This window comes from Molossus molossus, unplaced genomic scaffold (assembly GCF_014108415.1).
Source record: "Molossus molossus isolate mMolMol1 unplaced genomic scaffold, mMolMol1.p scaffold_m16_p_20, whole genome shotgun sequence".
NCBI lineage: Eukaryota > Metazoa > Chordata > Mammalia > Chiroptera > Molossidae > Molossus > Molossus molossus.
The window spans coordinates 13476161-13494725 of record NW_023425356.1 but is presented as its reverse complement, the minus strand read 5'-3'; the positions used below and the strand labels follow the sequence as shown (position 1 = coordinate 13494725).

At 51.3% G+C, this 18565-nt stretch overlaps 1 protein-coding gene across 2 annotated transcripts in view; it reads left to right on the top strand.

Annotated features, from left to right (window-relative positions):
• The window catches only part of SYT6 (synaptotagmin 6), a 54246-nt gene extending 48831 nt beyond the window's left edge, over positions 1 to 5415 (top strand). For both annotated transcript variants that reach the window (XM_036273297.1, XM_036273298.1), the window contains exons 6-7: positions 310 to 460; positions 5308 to 5415. In XM_036273297.1, the coding sequence (XP_036129190.1) occupies positions 310 to 460; positions 5308 to 5379 (223 nt within the window). In that variant the 3' untranslated portion in view covers positions 5380 to 5415. The remainder of the gene's footprint in view (positions 1 to 309; positions 461 to 5307) is intronic.
• The last annotated feature ends 13150 nt before the right edge of the window (positions 5416 to 18565 follow it).

Below are 18565 nucleotides of genomic sequence, written 5' to 3'. Positions count from 1 at the left end.
CGCCCTTTGGAGGGAGAGGGAACCATGCAGTGAAGCCTGGCGCAGGATTCCCCACACAGCTGCTCACGCATAGTGAGTGCTCGGGGAACACAGCTGAGCGATGACTGATGTTCTTGCTGAGTGAGCGAGTCACACCCAGCCGCTGGGGGTATGGAGAGATGGTGCTCAGGGCAGGTTGATGCAGATCCAAATCCATTCTCAGAGCTCAGGGTTCTGAGTTAGACCTGCCGGCAGAGTCCCGGACCCCAGGCCCACCCTCGCGGAGAGCGTGTCTGGTCCCCAGTGCCGAGCCCTTTGTCTCTCCCCCAGAGTGGGCCACAATGAGATCATAGGAATCTGTCGTGTGGGCATCAACGCCGAAGGCCTGGGCAGGGACCACTGGAACGAGATGCTGGCGTACCCGCGGAAGCCCATCGCACACTGGCACTCCTTGGTGGAGGTAAAGAAATCCTTCAAAGAGGTGGGTGAGGTCGCACTTGGCCTTGGCATGCTTGCTGCATGGCGGCGCGCGCTGGAGAATGGCCGTCAGCTGCTTCGAGGCCTCGCCTTCGTAGGTCCTTGGGGGCACGTGCTTCTCCCCCAGTGCAGCCGGCAGGGAGGAAAGGGAGGAAGACCGTGGGAAGCTGCCTGACAAAGGGCCTCTGATGTGAAGCAAAATGAGTACTGAGTTCTAGTTGGAAAATAAGAACGTGGGGAGGCCTTCCCAGCAGCCCCAAACACTTTCTCCAGCCCCCGGGCCAAGCTGGTCCTGGAGGAGCGAGACCCACCCTCTGCTGCGGCAGTGAGCTCCCTGAGTCTCCAGCCGGCAGGCGGCACTTCCCACTGAGGGAGGCGCTAATGCGGTTCTCGCTGGCCTGGCTGTAAGGTGTCACTCTTCTGGCCGGTCTGATGGGCGCAGGGACAGGCACTGCCTGGGGCTCCCAGGGCTCCGGGCTCCACACGTGGCCCCTCCTGACTTGCTGTACAATTTCTCTCTCAACTGCAAGAAATATGTCCCCGCAGTGACGGTCACTCTGCCCCACCTCCAGCATCCTCCACCAGTGTAAGATCCTGCGGTCGGCACCGTGCTGGGCCCAGGCCTGCCTTTTCTCAAGTGGGCGGGGCCGCAGGGTGGCCAGGCGTGCTGTAAGCCTCATTTGCATACCTCACACCCCAATCCTACCCTGGAAAGCAGGTGATCATTCACTTATCTTAACGGACTTCAAGCCAAGTAAGTCTAGAGAGCTACATAAAACTGGAAAATCTGCTAATAAAAAAATAAAGCTTGATCCCTCCCACCACATGGGCCCTCCACTCAAAAGCGGAGTCACCTAAAAACAGAGTGATCTCCTCCCCACCCCATGGGACACCGGAAAGGCAGCAAACCCAGAGAACCTGCCGTCCCCCTCCTTCTCAGGGCAGACAGCCCCTTTCCACGGGGCTCCGGCAGTGAGGTGTCCCCCGAGACAGAGAGCTGAGGGGGTGGGAGAGTGGAATCCCGTGGAAGAGAGGCCTCTGGGCAGCCAGGCTATTGATCCCCCCCCACCCCCAGGCAGGCATGTGCTTCTGGGAGCTCCCGCCCTGCGCCTTGGGGGCAGCCAGGGGCAGTAAAGGAAAGACACAAAGGTCCTGTCCACCTGAGACCCCGTGTTTCTGTCCCGTGCTGGCCTTGGCCTTACCATAGCTGTGGAGCTTCAGTGAGTGAAGCCAGCTCCTCGGCCCTCCGGCTCCCAGCCCCCACGGAAGCCTCTGGCCCCTCTCTTCCAGAAGGTTCTCTCTGGAGAGTGCGGTGAGGTTCCACCTAGCCTGCACCCACAGGAAGGCGGCTGCTGAGCAGGACTCTAGACGCCCGGCCGCACGCGCACTGGCTGCTCCTGGGGCTGTGCCTCTGTCTCTCTGTCGCCGAGTGTAAGAGTGGAGCAGAGCAGAGCATCAGGGCAGCCTGGGCGGCAGGAACGGGCTGACAGGCCTCCGAGGCTGTGGGCTCGGGCAGCTCACGGTCCTCGGGTCTTCAGTTTCCTGGTTGGTAAATGGGGGGTAGGCTCCTCCAGGCCTGCTCTTCTAGGCAACTCTGACCCTAAGTGACCCCTGGGCAGGAAGCTGGCACCTTACACCCCATTTCTAACCTTGGATCTGGCTGGGCTGTTCACACACACTGGAGGTAACCGCCAATCTGGGGCTGGGGTGGGCGCAGGGCCGCATGGAGACGGTACACCGAAAATCACTCTTCCTCGAGGTGAATGCAACCTAATTAAACCAAATAATTGATTCCAAGTCCTGTCTTTAGTGAGTCCAACTCGCTCGTTTAGACTACAAAAGAAAGAAGATAAAGTAGAATCAAGCCCTTGAAAATGAATATTTGATGAGACAGTAAAGGGAAAGTAACAGTATATGGAAAACGAGAAGAGAATAAATTGATTTATATCCTTTGGGTTTTACTTTTTTCTTGACCTCACAAACCAAGCTCCCAACACCCCTCCCCCACCCACAATCCCACCATCTTGTGCTCAGCTGATCCATTCTCTGCAAGAAGCTGAAAATGACCTTCGTCTGGGCAGCCTCGGCTCTCATCAGCACAGATCTGTATAAAATTTTTATCTACATCTGTAGCACCCACAGTTTAAGGATCTTTAGAAACATGCATCAGAAAACCCACCAGGCTAATACTGAGTAAACGTTCTTTGTGTTCATGTGATACATTGTACCTGAACGTTTATCTCAATGATCCACAGAGCTCAGCCTGCATTCTTCCCGGTACTGTTCTAGACGTTGAGCAAGAGACTAGCTACTGGGATTGTCTCTCCCGTTTGTATAATACATGAAGAAATCTTACTCTCCAGCTCCCGGGAAGATAAATGGCATCGTTTCTGTAAAGCACTCTGTATTTATATTGTACTTTTCTTAGAGCAGTTCCAAGTGCTGTGATCATTTATGTTTTTGTTAACGAGAACTGAGGGCACCACACTTGCTCACTTGTTTGGGGCTTTTTAAATAAAGTCCAGGGGAACAAATTAACTGAAAGGTATTTATTTGTTCCCTGCTGGGATTTTTTTCATGAGCACAAATTGGTTAAGCCACAGCCAGCGCCCTTCCCTGGCAGCAACTGTGCCCCCTTCCCTCTCTGCATGTCACCGCTGTCACCGCATACGGGGCCTGGGTTGGCCAGCCACCTTCTCCAAGGCGTTTTATGTTGAAGGGCCAAGTTCACATCACCTGCCAGAGATTTCAGAACAATACAAGGTGTTCCTGGAATGCAGCGACCCGGGAACAATCATCTTTCTGTGTGTGGGGACCAGGTCTCTGCTGGTTCCCAGCCACCGTGATAAGCCTCCTGGAATCACTCACCTGCTCATTGTCCATGAACTCCATCTCCTCTGTTTATCATCACAGGAAAAATCAGGGGTTGGCAGGGGAGCCCGTGTGCCTTCTTCGTTTGCCCTGGATAAACAGTTATGTTCCGTGTACCTTCTCTTTGGGCTATTATATAAGGAAAAACAGGTATTCCATGTAGCCATTTCGTTTTCTCTCCAGTGACCTGGCCTTATCAGTCAGGCTGTTGAGGTGGCATGGGAAGCCAGGGCAGAAGCCAGTAATTACAATGACCCTTTACCAACATTAACGGTTATAACAGAAAGAGTAGAACTTCTAAAATGAAAGCCTTAGTCATCGTCTTATGTCACCTTTTGGTTAAGATACACTTGAGTCAGAGGTCACAGTAGGCTCAACAACCAGGCATTTATTTGTCTAAACTATTTCACCAGGGAAACCCTCGGTTGTGATTGCATTCACGTGGATGCTGCGAGCAGAGACTGCCACCGGAGTTAGGAGTAAGTACCTGGTGTGGACCCGAAGAGGTTAGGTGTCTCATTGCATTTCCTGCCCCCTTGCCCCCGGTGTGGACCCCGAGAGGTAGCTGGCTGGTGTGGAAGGAGCACTGAGCTGGGAGTGAGGAGGCCTGGTCTCGGATCCTGGCTCTGCCCCGAGCTAGCTGTGTCTTCCCTTCTGCGTGCCTTTGTTTTCTTATCTTTGAGAATTAGAGAGTGTTCTCTCGGGCCTCCCTCCAGGCCTGGCATGCTAAGATTGCTCAGATCTGTCTGGGGCACGTAATGGTGGTGGTCAACGCCTGATTGTCCAGCCTGTGGTCAGTTGTAGAGTTGCAGGTAAGGGACTGAGGGGCCATGAAGAGCTGAGCCTGGGGAAGGACAGCAGAGGCTTCCTTAGACTGGGGAGCATGAAGACGTTCGGTAGGCCTGGGTGTCACCTCGGCGTCGTGGTTCCCGTGTCCTCCAGAGGAGTTGCTGCATGGCAAGTGGTCTATTCCTTGGGCGGCCCGGCTTGGTGTAGAAATGGCTGTGTGGAGGGGAATTGTCCTTCCCCACGTGCACAGATGCGTGCACAGCCTCCACTCGGCTCCATCACCCCACAGTGGAGACCTTGAAGCTCATGAGAAGCACAGGGACTGCGCATCAGTTTCAGAAAAGCCACATTGACCCCTCTCTGGAGCCTTGTCCTGCGGCACCTAGTAGAGTGTCGGGTCTGCTCGGCTCACAGAAAGGCTGGGCTGTCTCACTTTGCAGCCTCCAGACAGGTCAAGAACATTCCCAGGATCAGCTCCTGGCCCAGAGAACACTGCTCTAGCTATGACTGACTGGCTTTCCTATTTCAACAAGGGTTAAATGGCTCAAGTCCATCCATCCGCAGCCCTCGCCTTCACCCCATTGTGCCTCGTGACACCACCCACTTTCACAGGGGGCTTAGGGTCAGGCTGGGAGGAGGCGCCCCTGAGACGAGAGCTGAGAACAAAGGTGGGTGCCCAAAAGGGGAAGGGGCTGCCGTCCCCTCCACTTCTACTTCTTCACACGTGGAGTGCGGATGCCCCTAGGAAGCTTTAAGACCGAAGAACGCCCAGAGCTAAAGCAACATCAGGTTTTAAACTGTACTAACAGCTCCCAGACAAACTGCTAATAATTCATGACCGGGTTCTTGGCAGCGTGGGCATACTCTGCAGACTGCCTCTTTCGCTAGTGTAATCCGATTTTCAGTGTGGGAAATGGCTGAAGCACTCAGAAATGGCCCAGTCACTGCACCTCATTAAGACACACACACACACACATTGAGGAAGCTTTATTATCTCTGCAGCAGGTCTTTTTTTTAAATCAGGTATTTCCAACTAGAAGCCCTAAAGCTGTTTCCTTACGTGTTTGCATGGCTGACAGCAAAATTTAAGAAAGCTTACAAGGGCGAATTCAGTGCATGGGCCAGACCGGTTCTGGAAGCTGACCTGTCGGTTCCCTTGGCAATCAGTAACCAGCTTCTCCCCTCCCGCAGTGGCAGGGCCGAGCCGCCAGCTTCGACAGCGAGAGCTCGTGTCCCTCTCCGAAGCCACCTCCAACACCATGAGCTGCACGGCCCGGTGACACAACGGGACTCAGCACTGATCTTTTTGCACCTGTTCAACTGTCCACAGTGCCGTGCGGTCGCCGCGCCAGGGCGGCACAGTGCTCTCGGCGGCTTTACCTGCTCCTGTGCAGGGCGAGGCCGACCGACTTGTCCTGCGGTCAGATCTGTCTTAGTCTTTTCTGTCTCCCAAGGTGATGTTTTTTGTGGTTTTAACTTTTTATGGATCTGCTGTCAAGAAAGGAAGGGGAAAAATGTAGGCAAAAACAAAGAGTGGAGAGCCCAGAAGTTGGTTCAATAAAATACAGTGTAAAATAGTTGTTTTTGTGGGGAAGGTGGTTTGACTTTCCGGAAGTTTGAGTCTCCAGCAAGCTCCACTACCCTGGAGAAGAAGCAGTGGAACAGTGCTGTGGCCGACTTCTCCGTGGCCTGCGAGTGAGAATCCGCGCAGCAGCCCTCACAAGGCTGTGATGATCCTCTGAAGCTCGTTGCTGTGAGACATGAGCCGAGCCGCGGACTCCTGGCCCCACGTTGAACACGAGCGCCCTGTGATGTCGGTGAACCTCCGGCTGGTTGTGCAGGGCTCCTCGCTCCCCTTCCCCACTGACTTCATTCATGGTCTGAAAATGTCTTGATTCCTCATGGGAACTTAGTCACTTTCTTAAGGAATGATTGTGCTGAAACTAAACATGCCATGTGTTTTCTTGCGCCTCACAGTTAATGACTACATTTGTTTGAAAACAGGATCTTTGGTCTTGAAAATAACCTTCTTCGTAAAGGAGGTACATGTGTTCCGGGGTGATTTCTGCATTACACATGACTATAATTCCATGAAGTATCAAGCAGCTGTTTAAAATGCCTGCACAGTTCAAAGAAAAACCTAGATAAAATGTCTTTTTCTGAATGCGGGGTTTTGAAATCCAAGTAATAGTTGGAGCCCATCTTTCTATGAAGAATATCTTCTTGATTGACACCAAGTCCGCTTATGCCTATTTCAGCCCCCTTGACTCTGCGAGAATTCATCTCGAACTTTAGTTCTATAAACTACTAAGTACTTCTGTGTTTGTTTGTTTGTTTCCATGGTAGTGAAGGGTTTTTTGTTGTTTTTTTTTTCCTTTAGATTTTTACCATAGGCCAAATTCAGTTTAAGAAAAAAAAATATTTAAACTATTCTGTATTGTCATAGTATATTTCTGTTGAGTTAGCCTTCCCACCAACCCCTATAACTAGGTTGATTTGCTCAGATCATTCTGTACAGCCTTGATAATGTGCAGGGGTGACGTTCCACTGCATTCCAATGTCCACGTAGACATGGCCGATTCCCAGAGCTGTGTGTGTGACTTCCAGGAGGCATGTCTGCTGAAGATCCCCTTCTTTCAACAATGGAAGGTCGAGAACCTACAAGCTACTCACACACCTGTGTCTTATTCTTTATATGTCACATGCTTTAGGAGCCGCAACTCAATAAAGTAACACTCATTTTAAGCCAAGTTATCAGGTTTCTCTGCTAATATATCTTTAGGTAGTGTTCTCTGGTCCTAAAAATGACCGGATTGGGCATGAGGTAACAGGGTATTCTGGCAGTTTTAAGCTTAGAAAAGTAAACATGGATAAACCCCAACTCCCCATTGCACTGAGCCTTAGGCTAGAGGCAGTTGAATCACTGGTATAAAGATAAGTTTTCTCCCCAAATGTTTTGTGATGGATAGATAGGCCTTCCTAGTTAGGCAGCCCTGCAGCTAGATGTTCTCTTGAGAGTAAGAGAAAAACCCAAGGTCATGACAAGATTCCCGTCGAGCCCCATCAAGAGGGTCATCTCAATCACTGAGCAAGTGCTGTGGGCCCTGCAGCTGTGAAGGGGACAGTGCGTTTCCTGGGTCGTAAGGAGCCCAGAAATGAGTGTGAAGAGGCCCTTCCAGAGGTGAGCTCACGGGCATATCCAGCTGTCATCAAAAACCCACAGGCGGGGAGGACAGCCACCCTGGCCTTCCAGAGGGGCTGTGGTCGGCGTGAAACTCAGACTAGTCACTGCTCTCAGACTTGCCTCTTCTACCCGAGCAGCTCTGTCGCACCTGGTTTTGGAAAATGATTTCCTGAGCAGATTATGGTCAGCCCCCACACCAGCCTGACCAGCTGCAGAGGCCGGGAGCCCACCCCAAGGAGGCTTTCGGGGTCCTTGGGGGAGACTGGTTCTCAACCGGACAACTGAATGAAACCTGAACGTCTGCCGACTTCATCTAGCCCAGTCTCTCCCCCACAGATGAGAATAAAATGATTACAAGTTTCTGAACAAAGTAAAACACGGGGTTGATTCTTTTGTTAGTTTCCTCCGCCATGGGAAACCTCTTCCGTTGCTTTTGTGAGCTTTGCTGACCTTGCGATAATCAGGGCCTTCTGCACAAAGATGCTTTCTTTGGAAATGTAGAGTTCCCTCCCCTCTACTTAGCCGTGTTTCTGGGCCGACACATGCCTCCTGTCACCCCCCCCCCCACTCCCCCCCACACACACACACTCAGGATGTTAATGAATTGATAGTTATTTGAAAGATCATGTTGTTGTATTACTGCTTAGCATCTCCCTACCCCTGTCACAGCCGGAGTTTTTATTCAATTAAATTTGTCTCTTGCTGATTTCTCCTGTCACTGTGCGTTCCTGAGGTTTATCAGTCAGCACGCACACAGCTACAAAGCTTTTGTTTTTCACCTTTGTTCCACGTCGTCGGGAACCACGCTCCCCCATCAGAGGTTCAGCGAGAGGGCTGGTTTGTCTCTGTTCGCCCCAGGGAGCACCTGCACAGCCCACCCGGCTGGCTCACCCGGCACACAGGGTGCAGCTGGGCTGTCTCCTCAGCTGTTCAGCTCAATCGGCAGCCCCTCCAGATGCCAAAGCTTCTCTAGGCAAGTGGGTCACATCCTCAGTCTGGAAAGTGTGGTGCTTTGCCCAGAATCCTGCTAATTCTCATAAAACACAACGTGGCCAAGTGATAAGACGATCCGACTGCAGACTGAAACGTTTAAAAAGAGCATTCTAACTTCATGGATTACCGACTCTGCTCACCCCAGCTCTTACTTAATTTAGAAGGCAGCCATGGAGGTGGGGGGGGGGGGGAGGCGTGACCCATTCATGCGCCTCTGCGTCTGAGTGACGGCACGCCCCGGTGAGATGCCACCACGGGGGCTAAGCTGCTGAGACATGCACTCAGCTGCCCAGAGATGCCGCTTCCCCTGGCATTCGCCTACCCACCAGGTCACCCATCCGCCAGCTCCATCACATGCGCTAGTGGCATCTAGAGCTGACCCACTAGTGGGTAAATGTGCCCGGCTGGCTGGGCCGGGCCCTGCAGCCAGCCCAGCCTTCCGAGCTCAGTGCCTGAGAACAACAGAGGCTATTTGTCATTCATGCTAGATGTTCGTCACAGGTCAGCAAGGGGAGGGGTCTGCTCATGGATTTGTTCAGGGGGCTCAGAATGACACAGCAGCCAACATTTCAGAGGCTGCTAGTTGCTGCACCCAAGGGAGAACAGCTCCAGCGGGTCTAGTGGCCTCGACGCTCTGCCTCGGAAGGAGCACATGTCACTTTCCTTTGACAGTTTGTTGCCCAGAACTACGCAGGTGGCCTCTCAAACCATGAGGGGGTCCAAGCACCCAGGGAGGAAGAACTGGAAATACTTGCTCAGCAGCACCTGGGAAGACCACAGTGAACTTAGCAGGCCCTTGGGAGGGTGACAGCTACTGAGTGGCTGATTCAGAGAAACTAACAAAGGGAAACTGTATTTTATTTATTGTTTGATGAAATGAAGGACTATCCATTGGACCACACAACTGTGCGAGCCTCAGGCCTGAATCTCGTTCCAAAAAGCTTTTAGTCTAATAAGTTGGCAACACAAGGAACTGTAGCCCGAGGTAGAAGTGGTACGTGCAGTGAGGAGGCAAAACGAAAGGCCCCGAGAGTCCCAGAGAGCATCCCTGCTGACAGAATGAACGACAGCTTCCGAGAAGGGGCATCTGATCGAGGCCTTTGTGAGGAGGGCACACGTTCCAGACTGAGGGTCCACACGGGTGCAGGCCCAGAGCTGCCAAGGGAACACGAACCCCATGAGCACAACCGCCACCTTGCTTGCACTGGCCAGCCCAGGCAGAGTGCCGGACTTCTGCCCGAGGGCCCTCCTTTCCCCTACCCTGAACCCCACCCTTCCAGGCCACAGACACGGCCCTGCCTCTTTCTTGCCGGCTGCCTCCGCTAGAAATGGACCTGCTGCTCCTCCTCCCTCCCGGCTGGCTTGGCTTCTGCTCCCGAATGTGCCGATCACCTGCAAAGGCAACACCTGCCTGATTCCAGCATCAGTGGCGGGCCACACCCTCCCCCCTTTCCCAGACTCACCTCCTTGGGCTATCGCTCAACCACAAGCCGCTTGGGACTTCATGATCTGTGCTGTGTCCTGCTCCTCTTTGAGGTGATCCCTGTCCAGATGTCCCCCAGGAAAGGGAAGAGGCCTGGTCTCTTGCTGGCTGGCTCACAGCTGCTCCCAACACCACTGTGGCAAGCCCACAAGGAGAGACTGGAGACTCAAGAGGGGACCAAGGGCTGCCCAGCTGGTGGGGCTCAGTGGATTGAGCATCGTCCCATGGACTGAGAGGTCCAGGTTCAATTCCCAGTCAGGGCACATGCCGGGGATGCAGGCTTGATCCCCAGTAGGGGGCATGCAGGAGGCAGCGGATTGATGTTTCTCACATCTATGTATCTATCTCTTTCGTCCTCGCTCTCTCTCTAACATAATAAATAAATAAATAAATAAATAAATAAATAAGGTATTTTTTTAAAAAAAGAAGGGACCAAGGGCTGAGCTAGGCATGGGCAGTGCCCCGGGAAACAAGGGCACCTGTACGGATGCGGTGATCACAGACAGGCCGACAGCCGAGCAGATCCGGAAGACAGGGAGGCGGAAGGGCGATTCAAAGCATTGTATGTTTTCCACTCGAAGCACCAGAAGACTGATCGTGCCTTCCACAGAAACCAGAAACTCAGCAGAATGAGGGAAAACAGGAGTCCAGTTCGGGCCAAACTGAGCTCAGATGTGGTGGGACGCCCAGCGGCCCGCTGCAGTCAAGGTGCAGCTTGGCAGAGAGGTGAGGCTGAGATGTTCCTTTGCAGAAAGCCTGCACCCCAAATGCGATGAGAGGACCTGCGCGGGACACCGCCTCGCGGGTGCACGTCACAAGGAGAGGCTCCTCGGGAACCATCACCATCTAGAGGTTACGGAGAGAGAAAGTGACGTGAATAATAATGAAGATGTGTCTAAGCAAAGCTGATCGATGGAAATGCTGATGAACAACAACAGGTGAACAACGCCAAGGGCTTGTACAGAGATTCTTCATAACAAAGGAATCCAAACTGCTTAAACGTAACTTGACTCCCAAGTCTATTTCACCCACATGTGCAGGGCCCATCTCTTATTCCTTCCCCTTGGCTATGTTCTTGCCTTTTAAAATAAAAAAACCAAATGTGGTAAAATATACATATCATAAAATTAACCATTTTTGAGTGTACGGGTCAGTGGCTTTAAATATATTCACATTGTTGTGCAACTGACACCACCAGCCCTCCACAGAACATGTTCATCGCGCACGACTGAAACCCTGCACCCATTAAACAGCAGCTCCCCATTCCCTCCTCCCTCCAGCCCTTGGCAACCACCATAGAGACAGAAATGTCTCTATGAATTTGACTATTCTATGTACCACATATGAGTGGCATCATATGAAATTGGTCCTTTTGGTCTGGAATAATTCACTTAGCATAATGAACATGTGTCAGAATTTCCTTTCTTTTTAAGGTTTAGTAAGACCCGTTGAATGTATATACTACATTTTTCCCCCCTTTCATCCATCAGTGGACATTTGAGTTGGACATTTAACTACTGCGAATAATGCTGCTAAGAACATAGATGTACAAATACCTCTTCAAGTCCCTGATTTCAATTCTGGGTTTATAACCAGAAGTAGAGTTGTGACCATATGGTAATACTATATAGTACTTACATAGTATTTTGAGGAACCACCAAACTGTTTACCACAGTGGCTGTAACATTTTACATTTCCAGAAACAGTGCACAAAGGCTCCAGCTTTTCCACATCTTCACCAACTCTTGCTGTTTTCTGGTTTTTGTTGTTCGTTTTTGATGGTAGGCATCCTAATGGGTGTGAAGTAGTATCTCACTGTGGATTTGATTTGCATTTTCCTAATTCTTAGTGATCTTGAGTATCTCTTCATGTGTTTATTGGCTATTTGTATATCTTCTTTGGAAAATGTCTATTCAAGTTCTTTGCTCATTTTTGAATTGGGTTTTTTGTTGTTGTTGTCGAGTTTTAGGAGTTCTCTATATATTCTCGATATAGCCCTTGTCAGATTTATGATTTTAAAATACTGTCTCCCAGTCTGTGGGTTGCCTTTTTACTCTGTTCATCATGTCCTTTAATGTACAAAAGTTTAATTTTGCCGTGGTTGGTTCAGTTGGTTGGAGCATTGTCCTGTACATTAAAAGGTGACGGGTTTAAGCCAGCATATGGGAGGCAATTGATTAATGTTTTTTTTTCTCTCTCTCTCTATCACTCTCTTCCCGTCCTCTCTCTAATATCAATTTTTAAAAAAATTTTAAATTTGATAAAGTCTAATTTGTCCATTTTTTTCATTACCTATGCTTTTGATAGCATATCCAAGAAATCATTGCCAAATCCAATGCCACAATGTTTTCCCCTACGTTTTCTTCTAAGAGTTTTATAATTTTAGCTCTTATAATTAAGACTGTGATCCCTTTTGAGTCAATTTTTGTATATAGGGTAAGGTAAGGGTCGAACTTCATTCTTTTACATGTAGATTTTCAGTTTTTCCTACATAATTTGTTGCAAAGACTCTTCTCCTCATTGAATGATCTTGGAACCCTGTTGAAATAAGTTGACCATGTATGTGCAGGTTTATTCCTGGGCTCTCTATTCTGTGCCATTGGTCTGTGTGTCTGTCTCTATGCCAGTGCCACACTGTTTTGATTACTATAGTTTTGTAGTAAGTTTTGAAATCAGGAAGTATGAATCCTCCAACTTCATTCCTTTTCAAAATTGTTTTGGCTATTCAGTGTCCCTTGAGATTCTGTATGAATTTTAAGATATATCTATTTCTGCAAAAAAGAAATCATTGGGATTTTGGTAGTGATTGCATTGAATTTGTAGACTACTTTGGGTAGTATTAACAGGGACAAACACTTGAGAACACTATAATCACCCACAAGGTGCTTTTTGCTAATATGCTGACCACAAACCCATCCTCACTAGAGAGTTCCTATTGATGAACACATGTTGTGATCCTTGGTGCAGGAGCAAGCAAGTCATAGAAGTCAAATCAGTTAACCAAACTTTTTACATTAAACTCAATTCTTGCCAGTTTCCTGTGGAAGTCATCTCTCACAACTGTAAATGTCCTGGCCCAACTCCCAATCTACCAACCAAACTCAACCCTCCAGCCCAACTTCTCTCTCCTGCCCCACTCAGCCCAGAACACTGAACAACTGCAGTGGGACTTACTCCCACGAACGCAGGCTCATCTTTTCTGCATGCACGTAGACATTCACTCTACAAACATGTGTTGAGCACCTAGTGTATATCTGGCGACATGCTAGGGCTGAGGGCACACAAATTAGTAATAGTAAAAACATACACTAAGCACTTCCTATACACTAGGCACTGTTCTAAGTGCTTTCTACATCCATTATCTTATTTCATTCTTCAACCCTAAGAGGTTATGACACTCTCCCAAAGTCATACAGCTGTACCTTGAAAATTAAATCCCAGAACTCAGAAGCTTAAGTATGATGCTAAGCTGCCTTCTCACAAAACACAGCTTTTCAAGGAGCTCAGAATTCAGAGGAGACAGACACATAAATTTAAAATTACTCTATACTGTAATAAGAACAGTGCTAGAGATATACCAGAGATTTAAGACATCCTAGAGAAGAAATGTCTAACCCAGCCTCTAAATGATATGCACCCCTTAAACATACCCTCTGAGACCGAAGCCTCATCCCTTCCTGGGGAGATCCCTGCAACGACCTCTTTGTCTGCCATGGGTTGTGTGTACCAGTTTGATCCCCTACACCAGTCACTCCTCCAGGAACAGCTAAGGAGTTATGGAGTCTGCCATCACACCAGCCCCGGCCAGTCACCCCATAAATGTACATTGGACAACGCGAGGGAGAGTGAAGTCTGGCTGTAACTGGAAAGCAGTGTTGAGCTCAGTCGGGGCAGGACTCATCACTCTACAATACCCAGCTCCAAACAGAGCCAGGGCCATTAGACTTGATGCAAGGAACATCCAGTGATGAGCTGCCAGGGAGAGGGCAGACAGAAGACTTCAGAGTGTCTACCGACTCAGACACTCACCCAGACCAGCTCAGCTCTCCCGCCTCTTGGCTCTCCTCTTGCAGAGGTCTAGCTGAGGATGGCTAACTGGCAGTAAATTAGTACTGGGGGCTGGAGTGGGTAGATATGTGACTTTTTTCCCTGAGGTGATTCTTTTATCCACACAGATTGGGGAAGTTTGGTGAGACATCAGGCATTATCCAGAGAGACACCGAGCCCCGACGTGGACAGGTGCCTCGGGCATCCTGAGACACATCGCGTTTCTCCTCTGCAGTTTCTCCTGCAGCCTGTGCCCGAGCCAGGTCTGTGGGCACACTTCGGGCTGGGGCAAACAGGAGTGAACGCCTGTGGCTAGAAATTCTAAGTGTACGGGGGAATGTGAGTCCCTGAGATGACAGACGACTAGCTGATCACAGCTGAAAGGGCTGTAGCCCTTTGTACCATGGTCTTCATCTCCCTGGACAAATTACTGGTAACATCACGCCGCAGTGAAAATGGCTCGTGAGATCAAAGAACCAGACAAGCTTCAGACACTGTCTTTCTTTCTTAAATGACCAGCAACTTTCTTTCTCAAATGGTTCAAATGTGTGTGACTATTATCCAAGAGTTCCTTCTCTGCCTCCTGGTTTTGAACCCGTAGCTGCCCTGAGCCTCCCCCCCCACCCCCACCCCAGCAGTGGAGCTGGGTAGGAACCATTTTCTCCAGTGTTTTATCCCAGGGACTACTCGATACGGCCTGCTGTTTCCTGCCAGACTTGTCACATGATGATGGCATCATCTCTTGACATCAGTACATCTGGAAAACTCAAGGGCCTAGAGCCAGAGATGGGGTGTTAAATCTTGGTTCCCCAAGCCTCCCCAGTCTACCCTGGGCAGATCAGATAACCTCACGGGGCCTCATTCTTTTCATCTGTAAAACGGGGCGCTGTCGCTTCGATGGCAGTGCCTGGGCTTCTGATCTGCTCCCCGAGAGTGTGTTGCAGCAATCCCTCCTGGACAGCGTCCTGTTTCCTTGAAAGCCTGTCCGCCGTTCACAACCGGGTGACAGAGAACAAAGGGACGAAGCCACTGTGCTGCTCTTAAAGCCGGAGAGGGCGGGCAGGAGCAGGGAGGGGCTGTAAGGAATAAATCAAGTGGCTGTGTAATTAATTTAGAATAACGTAAGCACTGAGCATTGAAGAGAAACAAAAGCGGTGACATTTAATGAATGTGTCAGTTGATATCTCGCTCATTCCAGCTGTCTTTTTAAATGTCAAATAGCTCACAGTTCTTCTCTTGCAGCTGGAAGGTTTGTGCTAACGACAAGCAGCACTTCTGGGCTGTGCTCAGTAGGTTAGCCTGGGCACATGATTTCAGACGCTGGAAGTCCCGGAGTCTGTGGGACAGGACAATGACCATCACCCCCCGAGAGCCGGGCTCGGCAGCTGCTCCGCGGGTCCCCCCACTGATCCATTCTTGCCCTTCACCTACTATCTTGCCATCAACTATAAAAAAACACACAAGGTGTCCGTGCTGAAAGAAAGCCAATTGTGCGTGTGTGTGTTTTCACGTCCCCCAGTTGTGCCTCGTCAAACTGCTCAGCGCTTGAAAGTTTTCGAGAGAAAACCTTAGCTGAACTGCAGGGAGAGAGAAAACCAGGAGCCTGGCGCTGCGGGCTCAGGAATTTCCATTCTGAGCTCTTGCCCTCGGTTCCGGCCTCTATAAATACCAGATAACGCTCCAGGGACAAATGGGAGCAACCAGCTGGATTTTCACTTCGGATGAAAAGGTACAGCCACGCGACACTGCACGGCTTCTGTCCCAGACTCCATCCCGACCCCCAAGGTGAGCTCCCCACTCTCAGCACCGCTGGGCGGCCAGTCTTCAGCGGGCGCGGGGAGGAGGAGCGACCAAAGCCCGAGTGGAGAACTGGCTGGCGTGCAGGCGGCCGGGGCTGACGTGACCGAGGCTGGCGTGACCGGGGCTGGCGTGACCGAGGCTGGCTCCAGGGCTCAGCCAGGGCAGCTCGCTGAGCAGAGTGCAGCTTCTGCTGCAGGAGCAGACCAGGGCCAGGGCGTTCTAGGCTGCCTGGGGCGCAGGGCAGGGGGACAGCTCCGGACAAATGTAACAGCTCAGCCTTGGCCAAGCCCAGGCAAAGCACAGGGAGTACACAGTGACATGTCAGAGGATAGGCCACCCTTCGACTGTCCCGTTCATAGCCAGGGAATGCGTGCCAACCCCTCAGGCGAAATACACAGGGCTCCGCCACCTACGTGCACCATCTTTTAGGAAGAGCCAAGTCACAGGAGCACTCGCCCCACTGCCGTCTCTCAGTGCGCAGCCAGTGGCTTATCACAGCCTCTCTCGTCCATCTCTTGGTGATTTCCACAGTGCCTCCCGCGTGGTCAGCCGTCCTTCCGCGAGGTTCTCTCCTGGCCTGCTCTGGTCTCCTTCATGGGATCCAGTTCTGCACCACCCCGATTCTTATACACATACCCCTAGAAGTTAGGAGGCCCCCAGGCCTAGTCCCTGGCCCCTCCTCAACCCTCCACCCTCTTCCTGGACAGTTCCACCCAGCATCGCCTCCACGTCACCTACTGCCCCTGTGCTGCAGCCAAGCCACACCCCAGCTGCCACCGCTCTCCAGAGCACCAGGCCCAGACGGCCACCTGCCAGAGACAAGGCCCTCGGATGTCCTGAAGCAGCCGGAAGCCAGCATTTCCCAAAGCGAATGTCTCCCCGAGCGGCTCTCGGCCGCCCGTGAACTTCAGAAGCCTGTCTCATTGGCTTAGTCCTTGATGCCCCCCTTCCTCCGTCAGCACCTAAGTCACAGTTACTTCTTCGTCCTTGTTGCCCCACTGCCCCTCTCTGTCTCGAGACACCTGTTCTCTCCCTCCTGGGCCCTCTCCAGGACGGAAAACAGGTCTGCGGGGCTGAGTGGGCGGCACAGATGTGTGCAGCTGCAAGAGAGGCTGAGTGGCAGGCTGTGAAACCAGACAGCACAAGATCTGTCTAAAGACCTTCGAATGTAAAAGAAGTGTAAACTCTCTAGGCAAACTAATCAGATTTGTTCTCTGGACGGGGGCTTCTCCACCCCTAAAACGCTGGCCTCCACTTCCCTGGTGGTCTCATCACTCCAATACGTTTAGTATGCCTCTATGTTACAGTACTCAGAAATCTTCACTGACGCCCTTTTGCCCACAGGGGGGAAGGAATGATTAACGGCCGCGTAAACTTTTAAAAAATATGTTTTTATTGATTTTTGAGAGAGAGAGAAACACTGATCAGCTACCTCGCACACACCCCCTATTGGGGATTGAGCCTGCAACCCAGGCATATACCCTGACCGGGAACTGAATCAGTGACCTTTGGTGTCTGTCTCTCTCCAGGTGAACCCAAATCTCGAATTCAGGGACCAGATGTTCCCAGTGCATGGGCCTGAACCTGACTGGCATCAGAATCATCTGCCAGCAACCAAATGAGCCACATCGACCAGGGCAGTTTAAAATTACCGAGGATTTTATCTTGCATGAAGCTGGCAATGGATTAGCTGGCATTCAGGACCCTTCATGGGTCTCCACCACCCTTTCCACAGGCAAATGCAGCCCCTCCTCTCGTCAGACATCGATCGGCTGCCTCCTGCACGCCCCCTGCTGGAGATCGATCCCACAACCTGGGCATGTGCCCTGACCTGGAATGGAACAGGGACACCTCTCAGTCCATGGGACAATGCCCAATCCACTGAGCCACACCGGCTGGGCCATTCCTTTTTATAAAATTGGTTTTAGAGAGGGACAAAGGGAGAAAGAGAAACATAGATGTGAGAGAGATACATTGATTGGTTGCCTCCTGACTGGAGATCGAACTGCAACCTAGGTATGTGCCCTGACCGGGAATTGAACCCGAAACCTTTCATGCATGTGCCAACCAACTGAGCCAGGGCCCATTCATTCTTTAAGGCCTAACTGAAGCCCCTCCTGAAAAGTCCTTCCCAGACGCCTGCAGGGAGAGTGACCCCACCCTCCCACAGCAGTTGCTGGCCCACGGTCCCTTGTTAGATGTCAGTGTGTGTGGACTTGTCTTATTCTTTCTGTCTGTGCACACTCCTGTGACCAGCATCAGAGCCTTTTCCTGGTCTGGCTCCCTCCTGCTGCCCTGTATGACCAGGTGTCCATCATGGTGAGCCTGCCAGAGAGAAGCACCAACTGCCAGGAGGGGAGGGCGCACGAGGCAAGACCAGAGGCAAGTGCCCAGATTCAGAATACCAAGCGTGTGGCTCAGAAAACAGTGTCTAGACAACCCATCGCAGTGGGAACTGAGGGCAGTCTCCAGCGGTGGCTCTCATGTTAAAATGTAAATTGCTACCGTGGAGATTCTGATGCACTAGAGGAGTTGGAGCCCAGGAATCTGTGTTTCACCACTGGCAGATTTCTGATGCCAGTCAGGTTCAGGCCCACGCACTGGGAACATCTGGTCCCTGAATTTGAGACTTGGCTTCACCTGGAGAGACAGTTGTGTCTCATCCAGAAGACCCTGACCCAGAGCCAGCTCACGGGGTGACTGTGTTCTGAATTCCACAGGCAGGCGGTCACAGAGGGCTGTGTTCATGGACAGTCTTGGGGTGGGATTATTCCCTCCGGTATCTCTGTCTGGCAGCCCAGGCAGCCCTCTGCCGACACGCACAGGGAGGGGGTGTAAGGAGCCCACTTTGGAAGCTCTGCGCAGTGCCCCAAAGGTCACCCAACCAACGATGTGCGCTCAGTCCCTGCTGCACCAGGACAAGCCAGCTGCTTCCCGTTCCT